This window comes from Gossypium raimondii, chromosome 13, assembly GCF_025698545.1.
Source record: "Gossypium raimondii isolate GPD5lz chromosome 13, ASM2569854v1, whole genome shotgun sequence".
In the NCBI taxonomy this organism is placed as follows: Eukaryota; Viridiplantae; Streptophyta; class Magnoliopsida; order Malvales; family Malvaceae; genus Gossypium; species Gossypium raimondii.
The window spans coordinates 35164355-35186785 of record NC_068577.1 but is presented as its reverse complement, the minus strand read 5'-3'; the positions used below and the strand labels follow the sequence as shown (position 1 = coordinate 35186785).

Below are 22431 nucleotides of genomic sequence, written 5' to 3'. Positions count from 1 at the left end.
TACTCTTCTCTTTTGTTCTTTTATAATTATATTAGTTTATAATATTTATGAAATTATTAAAAATAATTTATATTTATTTCAAATAATATTTTTATTAATAAAATAATATATCACAATATTTTATTTTTATTTCTTTATGGCTTAATAATATATCATTTGGTACCAGAGTTTGACACTTTTTTTGTAACTCCCCCATACCTGACCCGATCGTCGGGTCAAGATATTGAAATGCTACATTTGTTGTTGAAGCAACGATAATTAAATTCAATTCATTTCATCAACTCATTCAAGTTATTGGGGTCATTAAACATTTCTAATATAATTCAAACACATGCCTAAATTTTATACGAGCTTCTAATAGCTCTTTTAATAGTCAAAGATTGACTAGGTACTAAATTATAAAATTTATAAAATTTAAGACTGACATCGCAATGTCGAGGGTTCCACATTGCAACGTCACATACTGACTTATGTCGTCGGGACATGGTAATCTTGATGTTGTGACGTGCACTCTATTTTTAAAATTTTCCATTTCTTCAGATTTCATCACCTATAACCCTATTCAAATATCAAATCTCTACCAATTCAATCAACATACCATTCATATAAGTTCAATTCCAATCTCAAGAACACATAATTCATTATAAACTGATTCAAATAAGGCTAAGTTTATAATGTTAGCAAAGAGTTTCAAGTTCTACAATTAAGTCCAACAAAAAGCTTATATTCACAAATTAACTTTACCTATGTACATGTCATAGTTGATGTCGATCCTCTACTTTAGCACTTCAAGTCTAATCTTTACCTACGTATTGGAAAGTAATGTGTTCTTGTGACAACTTGTAAGTATTACAAGAATTAAACTTTCTATTTAAGATTTAGCTAACATTAGAATATGTATAATTTCATAAAACTAATACTAATAAATAAGAATCATTTCTCAAGACGTGAATCACATACCGGATCCATTGACAATATTCTCTTACCATATTTCATTGATATAGCCCATTGTAGACTAAACATAACATATAGGATATACGAAACAATCACAGTATTGCACCAAAGTGCCACTTTTCATCGCATTGAAGTTCCACTTTTCATTTACACGCATAGAATTCCTAATGGTATGCCATTCATATCTTATTAGTTCTCATTTCGTCTATATGGGCTTTTATACAATTATTCCTTTATATACACTTCACCAAATGAAAATCACTTAAACTTACACTTTTGACAATTTAGTTCTTATTATCATGAAATTCACTATACTTTGTAATTCAACCACACTTTCATTTTTCACACTTTCATTTATTCTTTACACTTCATTCACAATCCAATTTATCAAATTTTCAGTTCTCATAACAAATTTGTACATTATACTATTTATTAAGATTTACGCACATAATATTACCATATTTTAATTAAGTTAACTAATTTAACATAATCTATATCTAAATTAAAATTAAATCAAAGTAAAATTCTTGAAGTAATTACAACCAAGTTTGGATGAAATCTTTTTTCTTTCTTTACTCCTTGACTATTGCCTTTCCTTTTCTCCATCAATCCTTCACTTTTCTTCTCTTTTCTTTATTTCCATATTAAAACATATAACATTTACTTGTTAGAATCATAATCAAATAACATATCTATGCTATTTAAATGAAACTAATATGAATTTCATGAAGAAACTTACCATTCTTACCTTAATCACTTGTAATCAAATCCTAATTTTTATTTTCGCTCTCCTCCAAGACAACTATTGATGCTCTTTTCATGAAATCAAGGTGGCTAACAAGCTTTTCTAATGATTTTACTAAGGATTCATGAAAGAAATTGGAGGAATTAAGCTTCAAAATGGTGGAGAGAACTTATTTGTAATAAAAGCAAAAGTTGATATGGTGTAATATTTAAGGTGGCATGAAGATAGAGATGACATGGATGATTTTTCATCATCTTTCTATAATATTCTATAAAATATATACTTAATTTATTAATTAAAATAACAAATAATTAAATATTCCAACAAATTAGATTTTTCACAATTTAGCCCTTAATCATTAAGCTTTTCATAATTATCTAATTTAATTAACTATTAATTAGTCCTTCAACTTTCCTATAATGCCATTCATGAATCATACTTTATTTTTCATCATCTTTCTGTAATATTCTATAAAATATATACTTAATTTATTAATTAAAATAAATAATAAATAAATATTCCAACCAAATAGATATTTCACAATTGAGTCCTTAATCATTAAGCTTTTCATAATTATCTAATTTAAGTAACTATTAATTAGTCCTTCAACTTTCCCTATAATGCTATTCACGAATCATAAATTATTTTGATAAAATTTCACTTCTAGCCCTTCCTCATTTTTCCTTCAATTCAATGCAATTACTTCAAATTTTTAAATTTCTTATTTTTCCCCAATACTTTTTATTCTCTTACAATTTAGTCAATACCCTAGATTTATTTCTCTTGTTTCAAGAGTATTTTTAATTTCCTTTTGGCTCTAACAACTTTCTACATTAACACTCAAAAATTCCTATTTTATCTATTTTAAAATTCTCAAGTATACCTAACCCAACTTTGTATTTTTCTAATTCAATAGTAAATTAGGGTTATTACATTTTGTAATGTAGTATTGTATTGACAAAAGTTATAACAATGATAATCTTTTAGTGTTTAATTCGGTTTTTGCACTAATTTGATGAAATTTAATTGCTAATATTATTAGTTATGGATTTTCATGATTTTGTTAATAGAACATATTTATCGTTAATTGCAAAATTGTTTAATTTTGCATCTTATTTGTCAAATACAATCGATTTAATGTGATTTAATTCGAGCTTTAGGGTCAATTTAATGAAAGTTAATTGCTAATATTATTAACGATAATAATTTTTTATCAAATCAACTCTAAAACTTGAATTAAGCATTAAAAATGTAACATTGTTAGTTTCAGATATGAAAATGTATAATTTTGTCAAATACAAATATCATATTAGAACATAAAAGAACACAAGTAGCACATTAAAAAAATGTCAAACTTGATACCAAATTATATATTAAACCTTTTATTATTTATGTAATTACTTATTATTTATTTAAATAGTAATTTACATAAATTTAAGTATTGAAGCTATGTCTTTTACGCAAGACAGATTTATTTAGTTGAGTTTATTTTTACTTTATTCTTTCATTTAATTTTTAAATTCTTGTTATTTAAATTTCCTTTTTTTAGTGAATTATAAGAATATGGCAAAAGCTTGAAACAATAGGTGCGGCTAGAGTGACTTGAACCCAAGCCACACCTGAGATGGTGAACATCCTGATCATCAGGCCATCACACGGGGTTCTAAATTTTCTTTATCTTAGGATCCTTTGCTCTCACATCTCTTTAAGTGTGATATAATGGTTGAATATCAATTTTTACTTTATCTAAAACCTATTTACTTATTTTATTTGATTAAATGGAATAAGTCATCCATTTAGGCATAATTCGATGAGTCCACACATATGTTTAGTTCATTGTAATATGTTATTATATGTTGGGCTGTTTAGCCCTCTATTTTAAAAAAACACTGAATGCTCATCCATTGCTCCCACCTTTGAGTTGCAATTCAACCCATTAGGAATAAAAAATATATAACTTGCCATTATTGTCCTTTATTCAATATATTCTTCAATCTTTTCTGGCTTGAGAATAATTTCTTCAATCTTTTTCAACAAACAAATCCCTAATTCTCTCTCTCATTCCATTTGAGTCTCATCAATGTAACACCAACAAATCCCTTTCTGAAAAAAGTTTGGTTTCTCTTGCAAAGCTGCAATTTTTCTTCTTCGTCTCTTTCTTTAATGTTTCTCGTAAGTCTTATTCTCTTTTAGACTCTTCACTACACCAAAACAGGCTTTTAGCGGTGCTTTTTTAGGCCTTTAGCGGCGCTTTTTTAGGCCTTTAGCGGCGCTTTGAGAAACGCCACAAAAAATGCCGCTAAAGACCAAGACCTTTAGCGGCGCTTTTCCCACAAACGCCGCTAAAGACCATGACCTTTAGCGGCGCTTTTCCCACAAACGCCGCTAAATACTATAACCTTTAGCGGCGCTTTTCCCACAAACGCTGCTAAAAACCATGACATTTAGCAGCACTTTTTCCAAAAACGCCGCTAAAGACCATGACCATTAGCGGCGCTTTTCCAACAAACGCTGCTATTGACCATGACCTTTAGTGACACTTTTCCCTCAAACGCCGCCATAGACTATGACCTTTAGCGGCGCTTTTCTCACAAACGCCGCTAAAAACATAATCTTTAAAAAAATAATTTTAATCAAATAATATTTATTTTTATGATAAATATTATATTATGTTTTATTTTTTAAATTTGAACTTTAAATATACTTTTTAAGGATAAATAAAAAATATCATTTAAATTAATTTTTCTATGAAAATTGTAACTTTAAAACTAAATATTAAAATTAATGAATTTAGTTTTAGAATTTAAAATAATAAATTAATAACACAATTAAAATCCAAAAGTTAGAACTCAAGTTGTCGTAAATATAAAAGTAAAAATAAAAATTTAGAATCAAAACTAAAATAAACAATGGAAAGATAGTAACGAAAAATTAAACACCACACATAAAATTTATCAAACTAGTTGAGAAATACATGGTGCAGCCATGCAGTATAAAACAAGAACAATTTGTTACAAAATTATAAAACATGATAAAAAAAAGAACAGGTAGCAGACAAGCTATTTGTTACTTTTTGTTTTGCTTCCAAGGCTTCCTCAGCTGCCTTCATCTTGGCAACAGAATCATCTTCATCATCCCTGCTTAAGAAAACAAAGAACCTATTGTTAAACAATTTAGAACTTGAAAAAGAAAAGAACCATCTTCATCATCCATGCTCACACAATAGACAAGGTATTTTTACAATACGATCTAACTGGTATCTTGGAAAATGAACAAGGGCAAATGCAATTAGGAGATGATACAAGCAACATTGAAATACAAGAGTCGTCGTCAATAATTTTTTCTGACAAAAGCCACATAACCAAGTATTCATTTCTAAATAAACTAATAATATTTGTTCTAATGTTGATACATACAGGATTATCAACAATGAGTACAAATGTTTAGCAAAGCCTAAGTGTCAGTAACTAGGTGCACACATGTGATCAAAGTATATCCATACTAAAAAGTTTTAATTGAGCTGCATCATTAGTATATTTTACATTCATTGTATGCAGATGTGAGTGTTTTGTAGTACAATATAGTGATATATTGCTTTTTTTATATCAACATGATATATTGTTTATTATATTTAAATGCTTAACGCACCGTTATCCTTCCTGGTTTTGTTATAACAGGGAAAAATCCACTCCTTTAATTCACAAACCAGATATCAAAGCTTATGTCAACATATAAAAAGAAAAATGATATACAGGTTTTAAAATGTCTGCTCCCTAAACATAAAACAAATTATCACACTAAGCTAGCTCCAATGCCATTAAAACAATTAGAAACAATACAATAAATGTCAATGCAATTACCTTCCACCATACAGTAAAAAGCTAAGTGCCGCAGACAGTGACACACCTGCACATATACAGTGAGGATCAAATATCCATTCATTATTGAAATCGTTAATTCCTTCATAATTTGCCACTCCCCCTATTGCTGTTTTCTACTCTCTTTTTTTGCAGGGTGCACGATGACCCGTTTTTGAAATCGTTAATTCCTTCATAATTTGTCAATCATTCAGCGGATAGGATGATACTGGGTAATACCTCGTTTTGGTGGCAACTTCCTCAAAATGAAAAGGACTAAGGATGAAGGTAATATTTCCACCAACTGCCCATCAAAAGAAAACAAACCAACCAACAAAATTCATTTAAAATGTTCACTTTCCATATCTATAAGCAAGGCATGAAGTTCATGTCCCACGCTTAGGACTTATAATAATAGATATATTCAGTCTTAGATTGTTGAGAGAAAACCAAGTTTGACATCCTACTTAGATTGTTTTATTTGGTTATTTTGTGAAGTCGAAACTACTCGGTAGATAGTATATACCAACTTAGCCTATGTGATTAGTGTCTATATTAAAGTCGCAGATAAATAGCATTTGATTGACATGATATATATATATAGGAGAAGAATTGACACTCAAGGATAACATCAGATTGTAATATTAAGTAAAAATAATAAAAGCCATATGTATTAAACTAAAGATTATATTCAGAAAAAAAGCATACAATTCAAAAATAAAACAAGAATCATATTTAGAATCCACCATGATAAATCTATTTTCTATGATAATAGGCAAAGAAGTATATGTTCTTTAATTTAATTAGTAAAAATTAAAAAACTTAATACATGGAAGCAGATGTAACTCACAATTATCAGTGAAACTATTATTAAACCTTAAGTTCAAGGAATAGGTTGCAATCAGGATAAAAGTTGGGTGATGGTGGTCTATTTGACCCAGTATACAACATCTGGTCATAACAATATATGATGTTAAACCCGTTTTATATTTGACGGCAAAAATAGTCATCACTGCACTTAAAAGCTTCTTTGATGTAAAAATCTGATGGTAAAGACTTATAAATTGCTTGTCAAACTTGCAGTTTCTTGAAATATGAATTTCTAGTTAAGTAAAAGAAGCATGCAACAATCATTTAATTTTTATATGGCAATAAGATGAGTTAAGAAACTTCCACACTGTATTTGAACATGAGTATCTAACTTAATAGCAATAAGCAACATAAAACAACCATTCATCAAACTTACAGGTAACATATTAAGTTTAGAATTGGATGGTTCAAAACATCAAGGTCAGCACCTTTGTCAAATGCATTAAAGCACATCTACACAAAAAAATAACAATAGAGCTCAAATTACATAAGTTTGGACAAATGATCAATGATTGATCAATTAGATAAATGATCTAAACCAACTAGCAGCTAAAGGGTTCAAGTTGAATACTTCCATTTTTTAACAAAAATGCTATAAACATTATATGCAACTAAAGTTTCGCAAAGATCAAATAAAACAAGCTTATAGCTTTCTCAAGAGAAATACAAAGGGTTAGTAAAGCCAGAAAAGAAAACATTATATGCAACAATCAAATTGTTGGACTCAAAACCACAACTGCATTAACGTAAATATATACTTCTTGCAACTTCTTACGCCGTCCTTTGGACTCTACAGGGAAACGCTGCAACATTAAGAAAAGGCTGCAATGATTGGATATGTTATTATATAGCTTTCCCATGCTCACACAATAGACAAGGTATTTTTACAACACGATCTAACTGGTATCTTAGAAAATGAACAAGGGCAAATGCAATTAGGAGATGATACAAGCAAAATTGAACTACAAGGGCAAATTTGTTAGATGAGACATTGCAGTTTTGTATGTCAATACTCAAGATTGGAGTAACACATATGTCCAGGGTTGAAAAGAGTTGAAAACGACCTTAGCTTGGGCTGTTTTTTTGGAAAAAAATCCTCTGCATGCCCCTTCACCGTACATCTCTTTGTGCCCACCCATGATCTTTTGAACACGTGTCTAAGTTAACCTTTGAAGTGAAAAGTTTTGATGCGTGAACTTGTGAGAAGAAGAATGAAAAATGATAAACAGGTTGAAGGAAAAAAAATGGTTTTTTCATCTGAGTATATTGGGTAATCTGGAACTTGCAAACGCTTCCTCCATGCTATTATAACTGCATGTTTCTACTGCTTATCGAGTTTCTTATAGGGTTTTTTAGAACCCACTCCAAATTCGGAGCACAACCCATGCCCATATAAAGTGAATCTCAAGAACAGATGGGTCTGGTTGGGTTTATAAAGTGAATCTCAAAATAGGACAAACCATGCATGGCTGTTAAACGCGTGACGAAAGTGGTTTTTAGATCTAATTCAACATGGCAATATCATTAAAAATGTTGATGTTTTGCGGTGGCGATGAGTTTAGGTTTCTAGTTTATGAATACATGGAAAACAATAGTTTACAATGGTAATTGCCGCCGCTTAGGGGTTGGCTTATTTGCACCACGATTGTCAACTATCTATCATGTACAGGGATGTGAAGAGTAACAATATATGCTGTGATCTGCTGTATTAACACAACAAATCACATTGAACTAAACATTGAAAATCTATTAAGAACACCAAAAAGACTTACCTGCAAAGAACATTTTAGATAGAATGACTAAAACTGGGATATAACCCGCAATAGGCAGCCTTCTTGTTGGCCATCATTGTCGCTTTCTACATCCCAAAGCCCCTGGAATACACAGCAACTTCAAGCACATATTAGAAACATTTCAACTGAGCTAAAAGTGTGTAAAAAAAAAAACAGATTATGCACAAAACAAGGAATATTTTAGAACAACGAAAACAAAACTAAAAGTTAAAAAGGATAAGCTCTTAAAAGTTAAATAAAAGTTGCACATTACCCCCATCCAAGCCGATTAAATTATGCTTAAGCTCTGATTGACGAATGTATTCAAAAGTAATACACAAAAAATAAGGGGCGAGAGCCTAATATACAAGTATTGTAGGAATCAACATAAAGAAAATAGCACATTGAAAAAAAAAACGTAAACATCTTGAGAAAGAGAACATGAAGAACAGGAACACAAGAAAGAGAAAGAGAGAAAGGAAAAAACTAACAATATGATCCATATGGCCATGAGAAATAAAAAGGAAATCTTGAGAAAGGGAACGTTGTGGCCATGAGTTGAAGCTTTTTGGTTTTTTTTCTTGTGGGAAATTAGGGATTTTAGGGGGGAAAGTTGGGGATTTCAGGCAGGAGTGAATTTTATAAAATAGCATAATTTTTTTTTTTGGCGTTTTTTATAAAAACGCCGCTTTTGCTTATCTTTTGTGATGTTTTTTATAAAAATGCCGTTTTTGCTTATCTTTTGCCGTAAAAAATTATTTTATTTGGAATAAAACGATACTGTTTTGTTATGCTAAAATGGCGCTATTTTTTAAAGTAAAATTATTTTTGTGGCGTTTTTTATAAAAACGTCGCTATTGCTTACATTTTGCGATGTTTTTCATAAAAACGCCGCAAAAAATTATTTCATTTCGAATAAAACGACACTATTTTGCTATGCTAAAAATATTTTATTTTGTCTCATTAAAATTATTAGTCAAGTAATTTTATAAAACATTTATTATTATTTTTATAAATTGAATTTTTATAAAAAAATCAAGTACTCTCAAAATAAATATCGATATTTTAATAAGAAAAAATGATTAAATGGCTGTAATTAATTATTAAGTTAAAATTATCTAGTGTAAGCAATTAATCTCTCACATATCAAATTTCTATTAAAGATTGAGGCGTTAATCATGATTTTATATTATTCATTTCGATCTAGTCTCCATTTTATTAGAGATATTTCTTCCTAACTAAAATATAATTATTTTGCTAGATGTTCGATGTGGAATGATTTTAGTTTTTGTATTTTATTTTATTTGTTACAATTTGGTCCTATATATCCAAAATAGATAATTACCTACCCGTATCAATTTGTTACATTTTTATTAATTTTTTAAATCTAATATTTAAATATATCAAATGGTTTAGATTAAATATTTTTTAGTCATAAACACCGCTAATGTTACATTTTCCGGCGTTTACAGAAGAAACGCCACTAATAAATTAAATTCTTGTAATGAAACGACACCGTTTTGAAAAATTCTAATACATATTAGCGGCGTTTTTGCTATAAACGCCATAAAGCTCAGATATTTTATAATTTTTATATTCAATTATTGTATATTGCATATCAATTTTAAATTAATAATCTTTACAATTTATTGTTATCTCTTTTAAAATTATATAAGAACTTATTTAAGATATAAATTAAAAAATACTAATTAATCTAAACCATAAACCCTAACCTGACCCTGACCCCGAATCTCTAAACCCTAAATCACCAACTCCCAAACCCCAAACCACTAACCCCTAAACCTTATTTAATATATAAATTAAAAACACTAATTAATCTAAATCCTAAACCCTAACCCTAACCCTAACCTGACCCCGAATCCCTAACCCCTAAACATTATTTAATATATAAATTAAAATACACTAATTAATCTAAACCCTGAATCTTAGCCTGACACCGAATGCATAAACCCTAAATCCTCAACTCTTAACCTCTAACCCCTAACCCCTAACCCATAAACCTTAAATCACAACCCTTAAATCAGAATCCCTAATCCCTAATCCCTAATTCCATAATCTATAAACCTTAAAATTGTAACTCTTAAACCGACCCTAAATCCTAACCATATATATACTATAAACCATATATATTAAACCCTAAACTATAATGATAATTAAATTAAATATTTTAAAATTAATACTATCGTATCTTTTACAATTATATTTGAAATTATTTAATATATAAATTAAAAATCAATCAATTATGTACCCAAAAATTTTAAAATTATTTAAAATAATAGTATTTTAATTTCTCCATTTTTAACAAATATTTTTCTATTTTTTTATTTCAAATTATTTCTACGTGTCATTATTTTAAATTTATCCATTTTTAACAAATATTAAATTAAAAATAAATTGATTTTTAATTAATATAAATAAACAAATTAAATAGTAAATAGACAGATAAAATGTTTTTGCGGCGCTTTTTCAAAAACGCCACGAAAGCCCCGACCATTAGAGGCGCTTATTGGAAAACGCCGCTAAAGCCCCAAGCATTAGCGGCGCTGTTCTAGAATCGCCGCTAAAGATCTGAGCATTAGCGGCGCTTTTCTAAAAACGCCGCTAAAGATCTGAGCATTAGCGGCGCTTTTCAAAAAACGCCGCTAAAGCCCCGAAAGGTGGGCTTAGGTTTTTTGTGGCGTTTTTTCAAAAAACGCCGCTAATGCTCATTTTTAGCGGCACTTGTTTGAAAGCACCGCTAATGCTCGATCTTTAGTGGCGTTTTACCTAATGCGCCGCTAATGCTCGATTTTTAACGGCGTTTTTTGTACAAACGCCACTAAAAGTGCCGCTAAAAGCCTGCTTTGCTATAGTGCTTACACTCTATTTGTTTTAGTTGCTTGAATTTGCTTTGATTTTCTCTTAGCTCAAAATAGTTATTTATTCAAAATTTATTGGCTTTTTACTTAAACTTATTTATCTTCTTTGGTTTATAACTTTTTATATTGCTTGAAAGAGTGATAAATGGGTGTAAAATTTCTGGCTTTTTTTAGAACTTTATACAAATATAAAATGATAATAATATAGGAAAATACAAATTTAGGTTTTGTTATGTATTGAAAATACAAATTTTGGTTTTGTTATGTATTGTTGATTTTTTTCTATTTCTAATATAGGTGTTTCTTCCTTTATTGCAATTATATTTGGTTAAGGTTTTGTGTTTTCTCTGTAGGATTTCTATTTTGAACAATTGTTGTATGATTTTTCTTTATCTAATTCTCTAATTTATGTTTTTCAAGAAAAAAATGTAGGCCGAGTACCTTATAGATGCAGGGCACAAGTACGACTTCTTTAAGAAAATATATAGTGTGTGCTCCATCAACCTTTTGGGCAATAGATTTAAAATATTATCACAAGAAATCAAGTTAAGATTAAAAATACCTTAGTTAAGAGGGAAACATAAAAACTAGATCTTGAAAACACCAACTTAATCTTATATAATGAACTAGACCTAACTTATTAGATTTCATATGTATTCTTTGATGATGCATGTAAATTCCATGTTGTTTGGATTCATCATTATTTTTAGAGTATCCATGTCCAACATCTTTTTTTTAGTATTAAAGTCCGACATTCACTCCAAATGATCCTCCAAATCCAAGAAAAAACTTAAAAAGTTTAGTATACTCATATTAGTACATGCTTGTATTCTACGGTCACACCTAAATCTGACTCACACCCAATGATCCTCCAAATACATTAAAAAACATAGAAAGAATAACCATACTTGTGTCAAATACATGCTTGTATCTGAATGATTTAGCATTTCCCTTCTATGTTATTTTGGGATTTAAGTGAGATCATACGTTGGATTAGAGTCTAATTTTTTCCTTTTACTTAATTGCCTTCAAATAATTTTGTTCTTTAATTTTTTTACACTCCATATTAGAAAAGAATTATATATAAAGAAACCCTTCGTTTATGATTTTTATCCATGAAATAAATTCTTATTTCTAAAATAGAAAGATATAAATATTGAAAGGTGAGAGACTTAGCAGATTATTATCATTATTATATATTTAAAGTGCATACAAAGACAAATTACATAAACATATGATACATGGAAATATTTATAGCCTTGCTTCTTTCTCTCTCTCTCTCTCCATTGTATTTGTCTTATTGTTTCTCTTTTTAATGTACTTCCCCAACCACACAATAAAGTATGTAGTTTTTCAAATAAATAGTAGTACACTCTTTCAACTGCATTTTTAACTACACCATAGTTATATTCATTCATTTTGTAGATACCATGTTTTTATTTTTTATTTTTAAGGAGGGTAAAAACTATTGTATAGCAATCAATCTAAAAAAAGATAAACCAGTAACATCATCATGCAGCACATTCAAAGCAAAATCAGGAGGTTGGGAGCAAGAGTAAAAGTTAATAACCATTCCTTCTACAACCTTTGATTTAGTTCTTATGTTCGTTAAATTTGATTAGTGGGCCAAACAAATTGTCTTAATTTGCATAGAAGTCAAAATGTAACAAAAAAACTTGTGGTTGTTGTAACGTGCAAAGTACATGTGTTAGGGTATAAACCAAAGACAGATACAAATTTCAATTGTGTGTTTGAATTACTTATGAGAGTTATTTTCGATACCTTTTTCTCTTTTACCTTTTCTTAATTAATAACTAGACCAATCATTAAACTTCCCTTTGATTGTTGCTAACTTTACTCTCAAGCATGTGCGTTATGATTTAAAAATGTGTAATGATGAACTATTTTGCAGTAATGGATCGATTGTCATTGATAACCAAAGCTGAGAAATGCTAAAGAACCGTGGTTGTATTGACAGTATGGTTAAAGATGTGTACTATATTGAGTTGGTTCTTGGCTATGTTAATATCACAGTGCGCTATTAGAAGTTATAAACCAAGAGTTAGGTCATACGTATTAGATTTTTATGCTCAAAGCGATAATGTGAAGTGACTTGTACATGTTAGTGATAAGACATGTATTGAACAAATTAGGATGAATAGCTTTTTTTTTTAAAATTATGTAAGATGTTACAAAATTTAGGAGGATTAAAATTAATAAGGAATATGCTTGTGGATGAGTAAGTGGTAATGTTCTTGTTTATTGTTTCTTATCACCTTAAAAGCTGAGTTATCAAACACCATTTTAATAGGTCCGGAGAAACTATCTTATTAAGTAAATAGCCATAATATATATTTGTATATGATGGTGGGCGGTTTTAACTTACGCTATTTAGTATTTTACTTATGAAATATGTTAGAAAAGAAATTAAGTTAAAGAATAAAATAATAATAATAATAATAATAATAATAATAATAATAATAATAATAGGTGAGTCATATAGTTAGTGGAGAAAAGAAAGAAAAAGGGGAGAGTAGTTAAAAATTGTTTCTTGTCAAAAAGAAGAAAGGAAAAAGGAAGAAGGGAAAAGGGTTCATTCGACCATGGAGCTTGAGTTGCATGCTTAAATTGGTAAGTAATAATTGATTGTTTTGACATGAAAATTATATTTTTTGTGTTTTAATGTTATGAATTAGTTTGCCCATCTTGAGATTTTGTGAAAGAATAAAAGTGATGGAAGTTATCCTGGATGAGAAATTCAAAGTTTTGGTGATACTTGTTGAATATTAAAGTTTTTTGGAGTGATAATTAGAGTATAAATATTTGTAATGTGGGCAAATTGTGTGGTGATTTTGTTGGTATTAACTCCTAGAGACTTAAATGTTGTAAATTCAAAGTGACATAGTTTAAATGGTTAATTTTATAAAGATTGGACTGTTTTGGGTGGATTATATTTAGATGGAATTCTTTTTAGTTGGATATGAAATGTAATGAAGATGTGATTAAGTTAAATATAGATGTTAATGATTGAATGTGGTTAAATTCTATGTTTTGTGTTGGGGATCAAATTGAACAAGTGATTAAATGTTGGGATAATTTTATAATAAATAGTAGAATAATGTGAACATATAAGTGTAATTATTAAATTGATGGAATATAATTAATTGAATGAAATTATGAACTTTGATTAAGGAACGAATCAATCAGACGTGAATCATGAAAAAAAAAAGTAACATAGAGTAGCCATCGGCCTCACTATTACAACTATTTTATTAAGATAAGTTTGTGGACTCGAACTTAATTTTATTTCTAATTACTATTTAAATTAAGTAATGCTAAATTAGCTCTTGGTATAAAATGTATGCATATTATTGGATTAATGTAAGAAAAATAAATGAGGAATTTGTGGAAGTAAATAATTGTATAATCGTTGATATATTCGACTAGCGCCGGGCGCAAATCTTTGTCAGCTTGTTTGACTAGTGCTGGGCACACAACCGTCGGTTTATCCGACTAGCGTTGGGCGCAATTACCGTTGGTTTATCCAACTAGAGCTGGGCTCAAAATTATTATTATTGTCGGTATACCCGACTAGTTTCATGGGTTGCGCATGGGAGCCCGTAATACTTTGGCCCTTTTGGAGGAACGCTACTATTGGCCTCACATGGATGATGATGTGGAAACTTATGTGAAAACTTGTCTAGTTTGCCAACAAGACATGGTCGAGTTAAAGACCCCAGTCGGTTTGTTTCAACCCTTGCCCATTTTGGAATGACCATGGGAGAGTTTATCCATGGATTTTATTGTTAGTTGCCTAAGTCTAATGGGTTTGTGAGTATTCTTGTTGTGGTGGACAGGTTTTTGAAGTACGTGACGTTTATTCTGGCCACCAAGGAATGCCCGCTGAGGAGGCAGCTCGTTTATTCTTTAGAGACGTGGTGAAATATTGGGGAGTGCCACTGTCTATTGTCAACGATCGAGATGGGTGATTTACAGGTCGGTTCTGGACGGAGTTGTTCAAGTCAGTGGGCTCAAATTTGAACTTTTCCACGAGCATGCATCCGCAAACCGATGGGCAAACCAGACGAGTAATTGCATTGTTGGATACATATCTGCGACACTATGTGCGTGCCACACAAATGGATTGGCCAAAGTTATTGGATGTGGCTCAATTCTCATATAACTTGCAGCGAAGTGGGGCAACGAATCAAAGTCCGTTCGAGATAGTGACGGGCCAACAGCCACTCACATTCCAACACTATTGTGACCAGTTATATAGGACCAAATCCGGTAGCTTATCGATTTGTGAAGGATTAGCAAGAAAAGAATGACTCGGCTAGAGCTTGTTTACACAAGGCAAGTAAGTGCAACAAGAAGTGGGCCGATCAGAACCAAAGAGATGTGCAATTTCAAGTGGGTGGCTCAGTCCTTGCCAAACTACAGTTGATTTTGCAATATACGGGCTTGTACAAGGGGCTCGTGCGAAGGTATGAGGGGCCATTTAAAGTTGTGAAGAGAGTAGGCAAGGTGGCCTACAAGCTTGAGTTGCCAGCAAAACTTAAAGTCCACCTAGTGTTCCATGTAAGCATGCTTAAGCCATTTCATGGGGACCAAGAAGATCCGAAACGAGCACCAATGGGGGTAAAGGTCTCTTACGACCGTAAAGTTGAAACCATTGAGGTAGATCGTGTGATTAGACGAATGTACCATCGACCGCGGCATGAATACTTAGTTCGATGGAAGGGGCTTCTTGATAGCGAAGCAAGTTGGGAACCTGCTAAGGCATTGTGGCAGTTTCAAGGAAAGATTGACCAGTTATATGAGAAAGATACGATGGGGGCATCGATAGAACAAGTGGGGGAGAATTTCATTGGTTGTGCATGGGAGCCAACAACCATGACGAACTCGTACGACCCTTCGCATTCAAGAGAGGTCATTTGGCCCAATTGGACTGGTCCATTGCTTGGAGAAATTAAAAGCCCATCTTTGGAGCTTGGCAAATAAGGAAAGTGATCTTCCAAAGATATGCTTGGCAAATATGGAAGATGATCTTCCGAGATATGTATTAAATGTAATCTTTAAAAGATACGATTATGTAATATTAGAGATTTGATATTTAGATAGCTTTTAATTGTTGCCATAGATGCACTTTGATTTAGACCGTTGATTTTGGAGAGCCTCAGCTATAAATAGAGGACTCTCTGCTCATTGTACAGTATTGAGTTGTAAATAGAATTTTGAGAGCATTTACTCAAACTTTTCTCTCAAGTGTTCCTGCTTTCTGTGGCTTTTATTCATCTTTCAAGGTTCGTTCTTATTTTGTTCTTCTACTGTTCTTCGTTGGTGCCTTAGGGGAATTCTACTGAATCCTCAATTGTTGCAAGTTAAGGCTGACTTAGGCGTTTTTGAGTAAAGAATCTGCCTAGGGCCGCATGGATAGCGTGGGAAAAATCTAAGTCCGTGACACTAGCACTGGGTGCAAATCTTGTTGGTTTATCCAAGTAGAGCTGGGCTCATATTCAATACTGTTGGTTAATCCGACTAGCACTGGACACAACTTCTTCTGCGGTTTATCGCTAGGCACCGGGTGCCACATCGCTAATAGATCTAACAATAAGGTTACTTGAATTATAGAAAGGACTAAAATCTTATTTGGTTAAGTTATAATTTCATATTAATATTGATTGTTCATGTGTTTAACTAATAAATGGAACCTATTAATGGTAAATTGATTTATATGTTGCAGGTTAGATAAATAGTAGAATCAGACTAGGCATCCCGCAAGAATCTCGTACTCAAAGTTGGTGACGTTTCCTTTTGTGTTTTTGACATGTACTTAGGATGCAAATTTAATGATAATGTCCTTTTTGTTTAGTAAGCTCTAGGGTATATGATTTTGTATGTGTAAATAATTGTAAATACATGTTTAAAGTCTTATGCTATATTGAAAGTAATGTTGCTTAAATGAATTGGTCATTTTGGTGATTTATCTAGGTTGTTTATTTGATAGATAAAGTAAAACTAATTCTTGCCACTTGGGTTGTGAATTAGATAGGAATGATACATGTAGGTTGTGCATTTAGCAAATTCAATGGTTGTATGTGATGTTACATGTTTTAAGCTTGATTTTTGGTTGGTTTGAATGCCTATTATATCATGTTCATATGCATATTGTTGAGTTTAGGTTGATATCAATTTGGGTGAGAAATATGGCTTGGAAAATGACCTATTTTTGTCCACACGGACAAAGACATGGGCGTGTGTTTCAGTCGCGTGTGACACACGGCGGTGTGTCCCCTGTAACTTTTAATGAAAGCAAGTTAGTAGTCTCAGACGGCCTAGCACACAGACGTGTGACTTAACCTGTGACATAAGTCAGTATACCCTCCAGTTTTCACATGGCCTAGCTCACGGGTGTGTGGCTTGGCCGTGTGTCACAAGTCAGTATGCCCATCATTTTTCACACAGCCTAGCACATGGACGTGTGGCTTGGCCATGTGACCCAAGTCAGTAAGCTCACTAGTTTGGACATGGCCTAATACATGGGCTGGGACACGGGCGTGTGTCTCCATTTCGAATGTCCACACGGCCTGAGACACGAACGTGTCTCTTGATCGTGTGAGACACACGACCTGGCCACACGGGTGTGTAACCTCTGTACATTTGAAAAATTTCTATGTTTTCTAAAAAATTCTTTAAGTACCCGGTTTAATCCCGTCTTGTTTTAATGTTTATTTTGGGCCTCGAGGGCTTGAATAAGGGACAAAATGTATGAGTTTGATTTGGTTTTGACTTGAATATTATATGATATGAATGCTTGAAATTATGTCTGTTAGATTGGTAATCTCTTTAACCCTATTTCGACATGGGTTTGGGGTGTTACACTTTCGTCGATGGATGAATTCTTCGAGATGCAATTACTAGGAGGCATGGACTTTAAGTTCCTCATGATAAAGTTTTAACATATAAAAATTTGAATTAATTTTTTAGATCTTTTCAATTATATGTTTTTAAATGTATATTCTTTTAAATATAGGTTATTACTACCTAGTAGATGCTGGATACACAAATTGCGAAGGATTTCTTACACCTTTTAGGGGTTAAAGGTACCATTTGAATAAATGGCACCAAGGTCACCAACCAAGCACTCAAGAAGAATTTTTTAATATGAAACATGCAATAGCACAATATTATTGAAAGGTGTTTTGCATTGTTAAAACTTAGATGGAACATACTTAAAGTCCATCATTTTATCTTGTGAAGGTGCATAATTGGATTATTATTGCTTGTTGCTTGCTTCATAATTTTTATTTGAAAGGAGATGAATTTAGATCTTATCGAAGATAATTTGAGAGAAGTTATAGATAATAACATAATTGGGGAAGATACTTCTAATGTAATCAATATTCATCCAAGTGATGCATGGTCAAATTGGGGGATGGAATTAGCACATCAAATGTTTAATGAATGGCAAGCATCTAGAAATTGGACATGTTGTAAAGGTTGTATTTTCTTTTTGTATGTAAAAGTTTGCAAGTTTATTAAGATTTTTATTTTTATTTTTTCTCTTGATATTAGATTGTTTATCCATTTTGTTCTTTTGTTATGCTTACATTTTTAATTGATGAACTTTGTATTGTCTTGAGATCTTAGTTGTACTTGAGATAAAACAAAATTGTTGATTGAAAATGTACTTTAATTGTAATTAATACAAAAGGATTAAAAAATTGTGTCAATTAAAATAGCGAACTAAATTACTTTGATACAAAAGATAAAATTAGCAAGGGCATGATGCATGGTAAAATTTTGCTTTAGATGACCCACACATATTTTAACAATCTTTACATATTAATTAGCTTTGGTTCATGGAAATCATGCATGACAACTTCCAATTCTTATTTTTATAACCAACTAACATCCAAAATTATATATTAATGATTTTATATTTTATTTTCTATGAAAAATTATTAATGAATATATCCATCGTTTTAAGTTTCTACATTTTATAAAAAATTATTAAAAGGGTATATTTGTCATTTGAGCATTTTTCTTCCTTATGCTATTACAGTCTCTATTCCACTAAACCAATTTTTTCCTTATGCTATTTCAGTCTCTATTCCACTAAACCAAACATATGAATTCTTTTATAATATCTATTCTATTCCATCCAACCAAACTAATGTTATGATTTTTCTATTCCAGTACAACTTATTTCATTATTACAAAATAACTATTCTATTACAGCTCTATTCTATTAAGTGAACCAAACATGGTGTAAGTGTCACGGGCCACGATTCAAAGTCTGTGACCAAAGCACAAAGAGTGTCCCATGTAGGCCTACATATTAAATGGGGATCATTTGATTCACTTGAACTGGCCCGATTCGAAAAATAAGTGACAAAGCCCGTCTACTTGAAGCCATTGTGGCCTAGTGAAACACATTTGATAAATTAAGGCTACCTTGTTAAATAGGGAAAGTAATCCTAGAAGATTTGTAATTTGATAAGATTTGATTTTGTAATATTAGGCATTATGTAAATCCCTTAATTGTATATAGGCTTTGATCTCGTTTGTCGATGTAACTCATTCTGTACTGTCGATTTTGAGAGAGCTCAACTATAAATAGAGAACCTCCCTTTCATTTGTAATGAATCCATTGAATTCCATTCTTTGGTAATGAATACTAAATTGAGAGAATTTATTCAAACACCTTGTATGCATTGCTTTTTTGTGGCTATTATGCTATTTCGAGTTTCTTTTGTCTTTGAGATTGCTTTCGCTATATTTTGGTGCCTTAGAGGAATTCTGTGAGAATCCTCACTTTGCAAGAGTTAGGCTAACTTAGGCGCTTTTGAAGTGAAGGAATTGCCTACGGCTACACAAATTGCGAAACGAAAGTTCTAGCCCTGATAGTGGGTATCCGAGCCAAGGTTCGAAGGCATTGTTGAGATGAGAAAGGAGAATATGAGCAGAATGTCCAGATAGAGATCCGTGGAAGGTCCATGAAAAATAGCAAATCGAGGGATATGCTATTGACTTTGGAAATTCGTGTGGTCCATCTCGAGGAATCTGTAACACCCCTAACTTGTTTTCGTCATCAGAACAGGGTTACGGAGCATTACCATGAAAACATAACTTAAAAAATTCCTCTTCAAACATTTCATTAACCATAGTATAATTCATTCATACACATGCATATTGTCCCTTATTTGAGCCCTTGAGGCCTTAGAAACACTTTAGAAACAATTCGGGACTAAATTAGAAACATTTGAAACATTAAGAAAAAAGATAGAAAATTTTATACTGCAGGGATCACAAAAAAGATAGAAAATTTCATACTGCAGGGGTCACATGGCCGTGTGGACATTCGAAATAAGGACACACAGCTGTGTTCTAACCCGTGCCCATGCCCGTGTAACTTTCTGACTTGGGTCACACGGCCAAGCCACACGTCCGTGTGCCAGGCCGTGTAACACTCGAAATGTTCTCACACGCCCGTGTGTTAGGCCGTGTGTTAGGCCGTGTAACTTCCAAAAAGCAACCTTTAAAACCTACAAGGGACACATGACCAGGTCGCATGGCCAAAATCAAGCCATTTCCTTCACCCACCTTAAACATGCACCTAAATAACATTTGCACACTTGACGAATGCATCAAAACATGTTTAAACATACATAAAATGACCAATTTAATATGGTCAAATTCCATTCAACCAATATGCCATTTAGGCACCTCAAATGCAAACATACAATTTGCCTAAACATATACATGTACTTAACACATTTCATTCATCAACCCTTAATTCATTTTCCATCTCAAAACTCATCATAAATTGACCACATTTATACCATTACAAATAATTCATATCTACCTCAAAGTATAACTCCACTTAGTCTCATATAAACATACCAAATATGGTCATTCCAAACATACCTAAACATGTGCATATTTAGTTATACCATATTAGAATCATACCATATCAAAAAAACCTTACCATTTGGAAAATTTCTCACATGCATCAAAACCATCTAAATAAAACAAATTTAGTCATTTCCAAATGGTTCCAACAACCAACATATAGACAAACCATATTTCAATCAGCACATCTATTCAAAACATTTCCAAAGCATACCATAACTTGATCATATTCAGGTCAATTCATTACCTACCACTTTGGCCACTCAAACATGCATTAACCCATTGTCAAAATGACACACATCAATAAGGCATCCAAAGTACGAAGGCTACATCAACCAAAATGACATATACATGCCAAACTCATCAACTATTATAAACCATAAGTCATCTATACATGCCATTATAACCTTGATCAAAACACCAGAATCTACCAATTTAATCTCTGGATACTGTGATAGGTCTCCGACGAGCTTCCAAACTGATCGAGCTTTCGATAATCTATAAAGTAAGAGGAAGAGAACTACGTAAGCAATGAATGCTTAGTAAGCTTGTAGAACATGAAATATAACTTATCATTTGAATACTATAATACATAGATTAACACCAATACTTTAAACCTGGTATAAACCAATTAAACACCATTCAACTCAAATTTGAGTATATTCATCAACATCACATATGCTTTTCATATATAACATATTGGGATTTATAAGTCGTAATACATAATCATCAACCTTTTCATAAGATTATGAATCATTCTATTTACTTATTTTCACTTCAATTTTGAATGCTTAGCTTAAGCCTAAACAACATTATCATTTCACGAATTAGTGTATTTATCCATGATATAGGTAAATTCTTTTGTGGCATAAATAGACTTCTTACATATAAGTACATCATTTATCACATCAAATATAACATCATAATACATCTCAATTATGAACTTATCGTTTCATTCCCTTTACTTACCCATTTCATATGCATAGTAAAAGCATAAGCATAAATGTCAGTCATAACCACAAGCTTGGTACAAGCCTAAGCACATCAACAACACATATTAGTTTATTTAGACATAATTCATATGAATTTAACATGGATAACCATTATACTTGAGCATTTAATTGGATTTATCATCCATCATAACATAACATGCTTTTCATGTATCTCACCATTTCAATGCACTTCATATATACATGTCTTGGTTCATATTGAACACATACCTTTCCTTTCCTTTTTCATGCCCGTTGAACCGTTTAAAATATCATCAGATACGAGGGATAGCACGCACAGTGTGCTAAAAATATAACCATAACCTTCCCTTTCTTTTACATCGTTGCTCACATGAGCTGTGAAATGAGTCTGCTCACACGAGTTGTGAAATGGGCTTGCTCACATGAGCCATGGGTCGAAATGTAAGTTACACGATGCTGCTCACA

General features: G+C 31.6%; 2 protein-coding genes across 12 annotated transcripts; one reads left to right on the top strand and one right to left on the bottom strand.

Annotated features, from left to right (window-relative positions):
• Positions 1-4617: 4617 nt before the first annotated feature.
• LOC105783820 (uncharacterized) lies at positions 4618-8855 on the bottom strand. Of its 11 annotated transcripts, none has more exons than XM_052626931.1 (7): positions 8690-8834; positions 8473-8557; positions 8199-8300; positions 7491-7593; positions 5797-5860; positions 5560-5605; positions 4618-4836 (listed from the first exon to the last, which is right to left on the bottom strand). In XM_052626931.1, exons 4-7 carry the CDS (start codon positions 7563-7565, stop codon positions 4719-4721), a joined length of 303 nt encoding a protein of 100 aa, XP_052482891.1. In that variant the 5' UTR covers positions 7566-7593; positions 8199-8300; positions 8473-8557; positions 8690-8834; the 3' UTR covers positions 4618-4718. The 11 variants fall into 11 exon arrangements, 5 of the variants coding, with proteins under 5 accessions (XP_052482891.1, XP_052482893.1, XP_052482890.1 ...); XM_052626933.1 differs by adding an exon at positions 6803-6879 and having other exon boundaries at positions 8473-8821; XR_008192983.1 differs by lacking the exon at positions 5560-5605 and adding an exon at positions 6803-6879 and having other exon boundaries at positions 5606-5860; positions 8473-8855.
• Positions 8856-15404: 6549 nt separating this feature from the next.
• Positions 15405-16081, top strand: LOC105781552 (uncharacterized). The gene is made up of 2 exons (XM_012606082.1): positions 15405-15437; positions 15521-16081. The coding sequence occupies exons 1-2, from the start codon at positions 15405-15407 to the stop codon at positions 16079-16081; spliced, it is 594 nt and encodes a 197-aa protein (XP_012461536.1).
• Positions 16082-22431: the final 6350 nt, after the last annotated feature.

What these genes read in the sequence shown, in the direction of transcription:
- LOC105783820 (XM_052626930.1), bottom strand. Translation starts at nt 7,565, where the DNA reads ATGGGTGGGCACAAAGAGATGTACGGTGAAGGGGCATGCAGAGGATTT. An exon ending in AAAAAACAGCCCAAGCTAAG is followed by an intron (nt 5,861 to 7,490) that starts GTCGTTTTCAAC and finishes TTTGATGGGCAG; the next exon opens with TTGGTGGAAATATTACCTTC. An exon ending in GAAGTTGCCACCAAAACGAG is followed by an intron (nt 5,606 to 5,796) that starts GTATTACCCAGT and finishes GTATATGTGCAG; the next exon opens with GTGTGTCACTGTCTGCGGCA.
- LOC105781552 (XM_012606082.1), top strand. Translation starts at nt 15,405, where the DNA reads ATGACTCGGCTAGAGCTTGTTTACACAAGGCAA. An exon ending in AGCTTGTTTACACAAGGCAA is followed by an intron (nt 15,438 to 15,520) that starts GTAAGTGCAACA and finishes GCCAAACTACAG; the next exon opens with TTGATTTTGCAATATACGGG.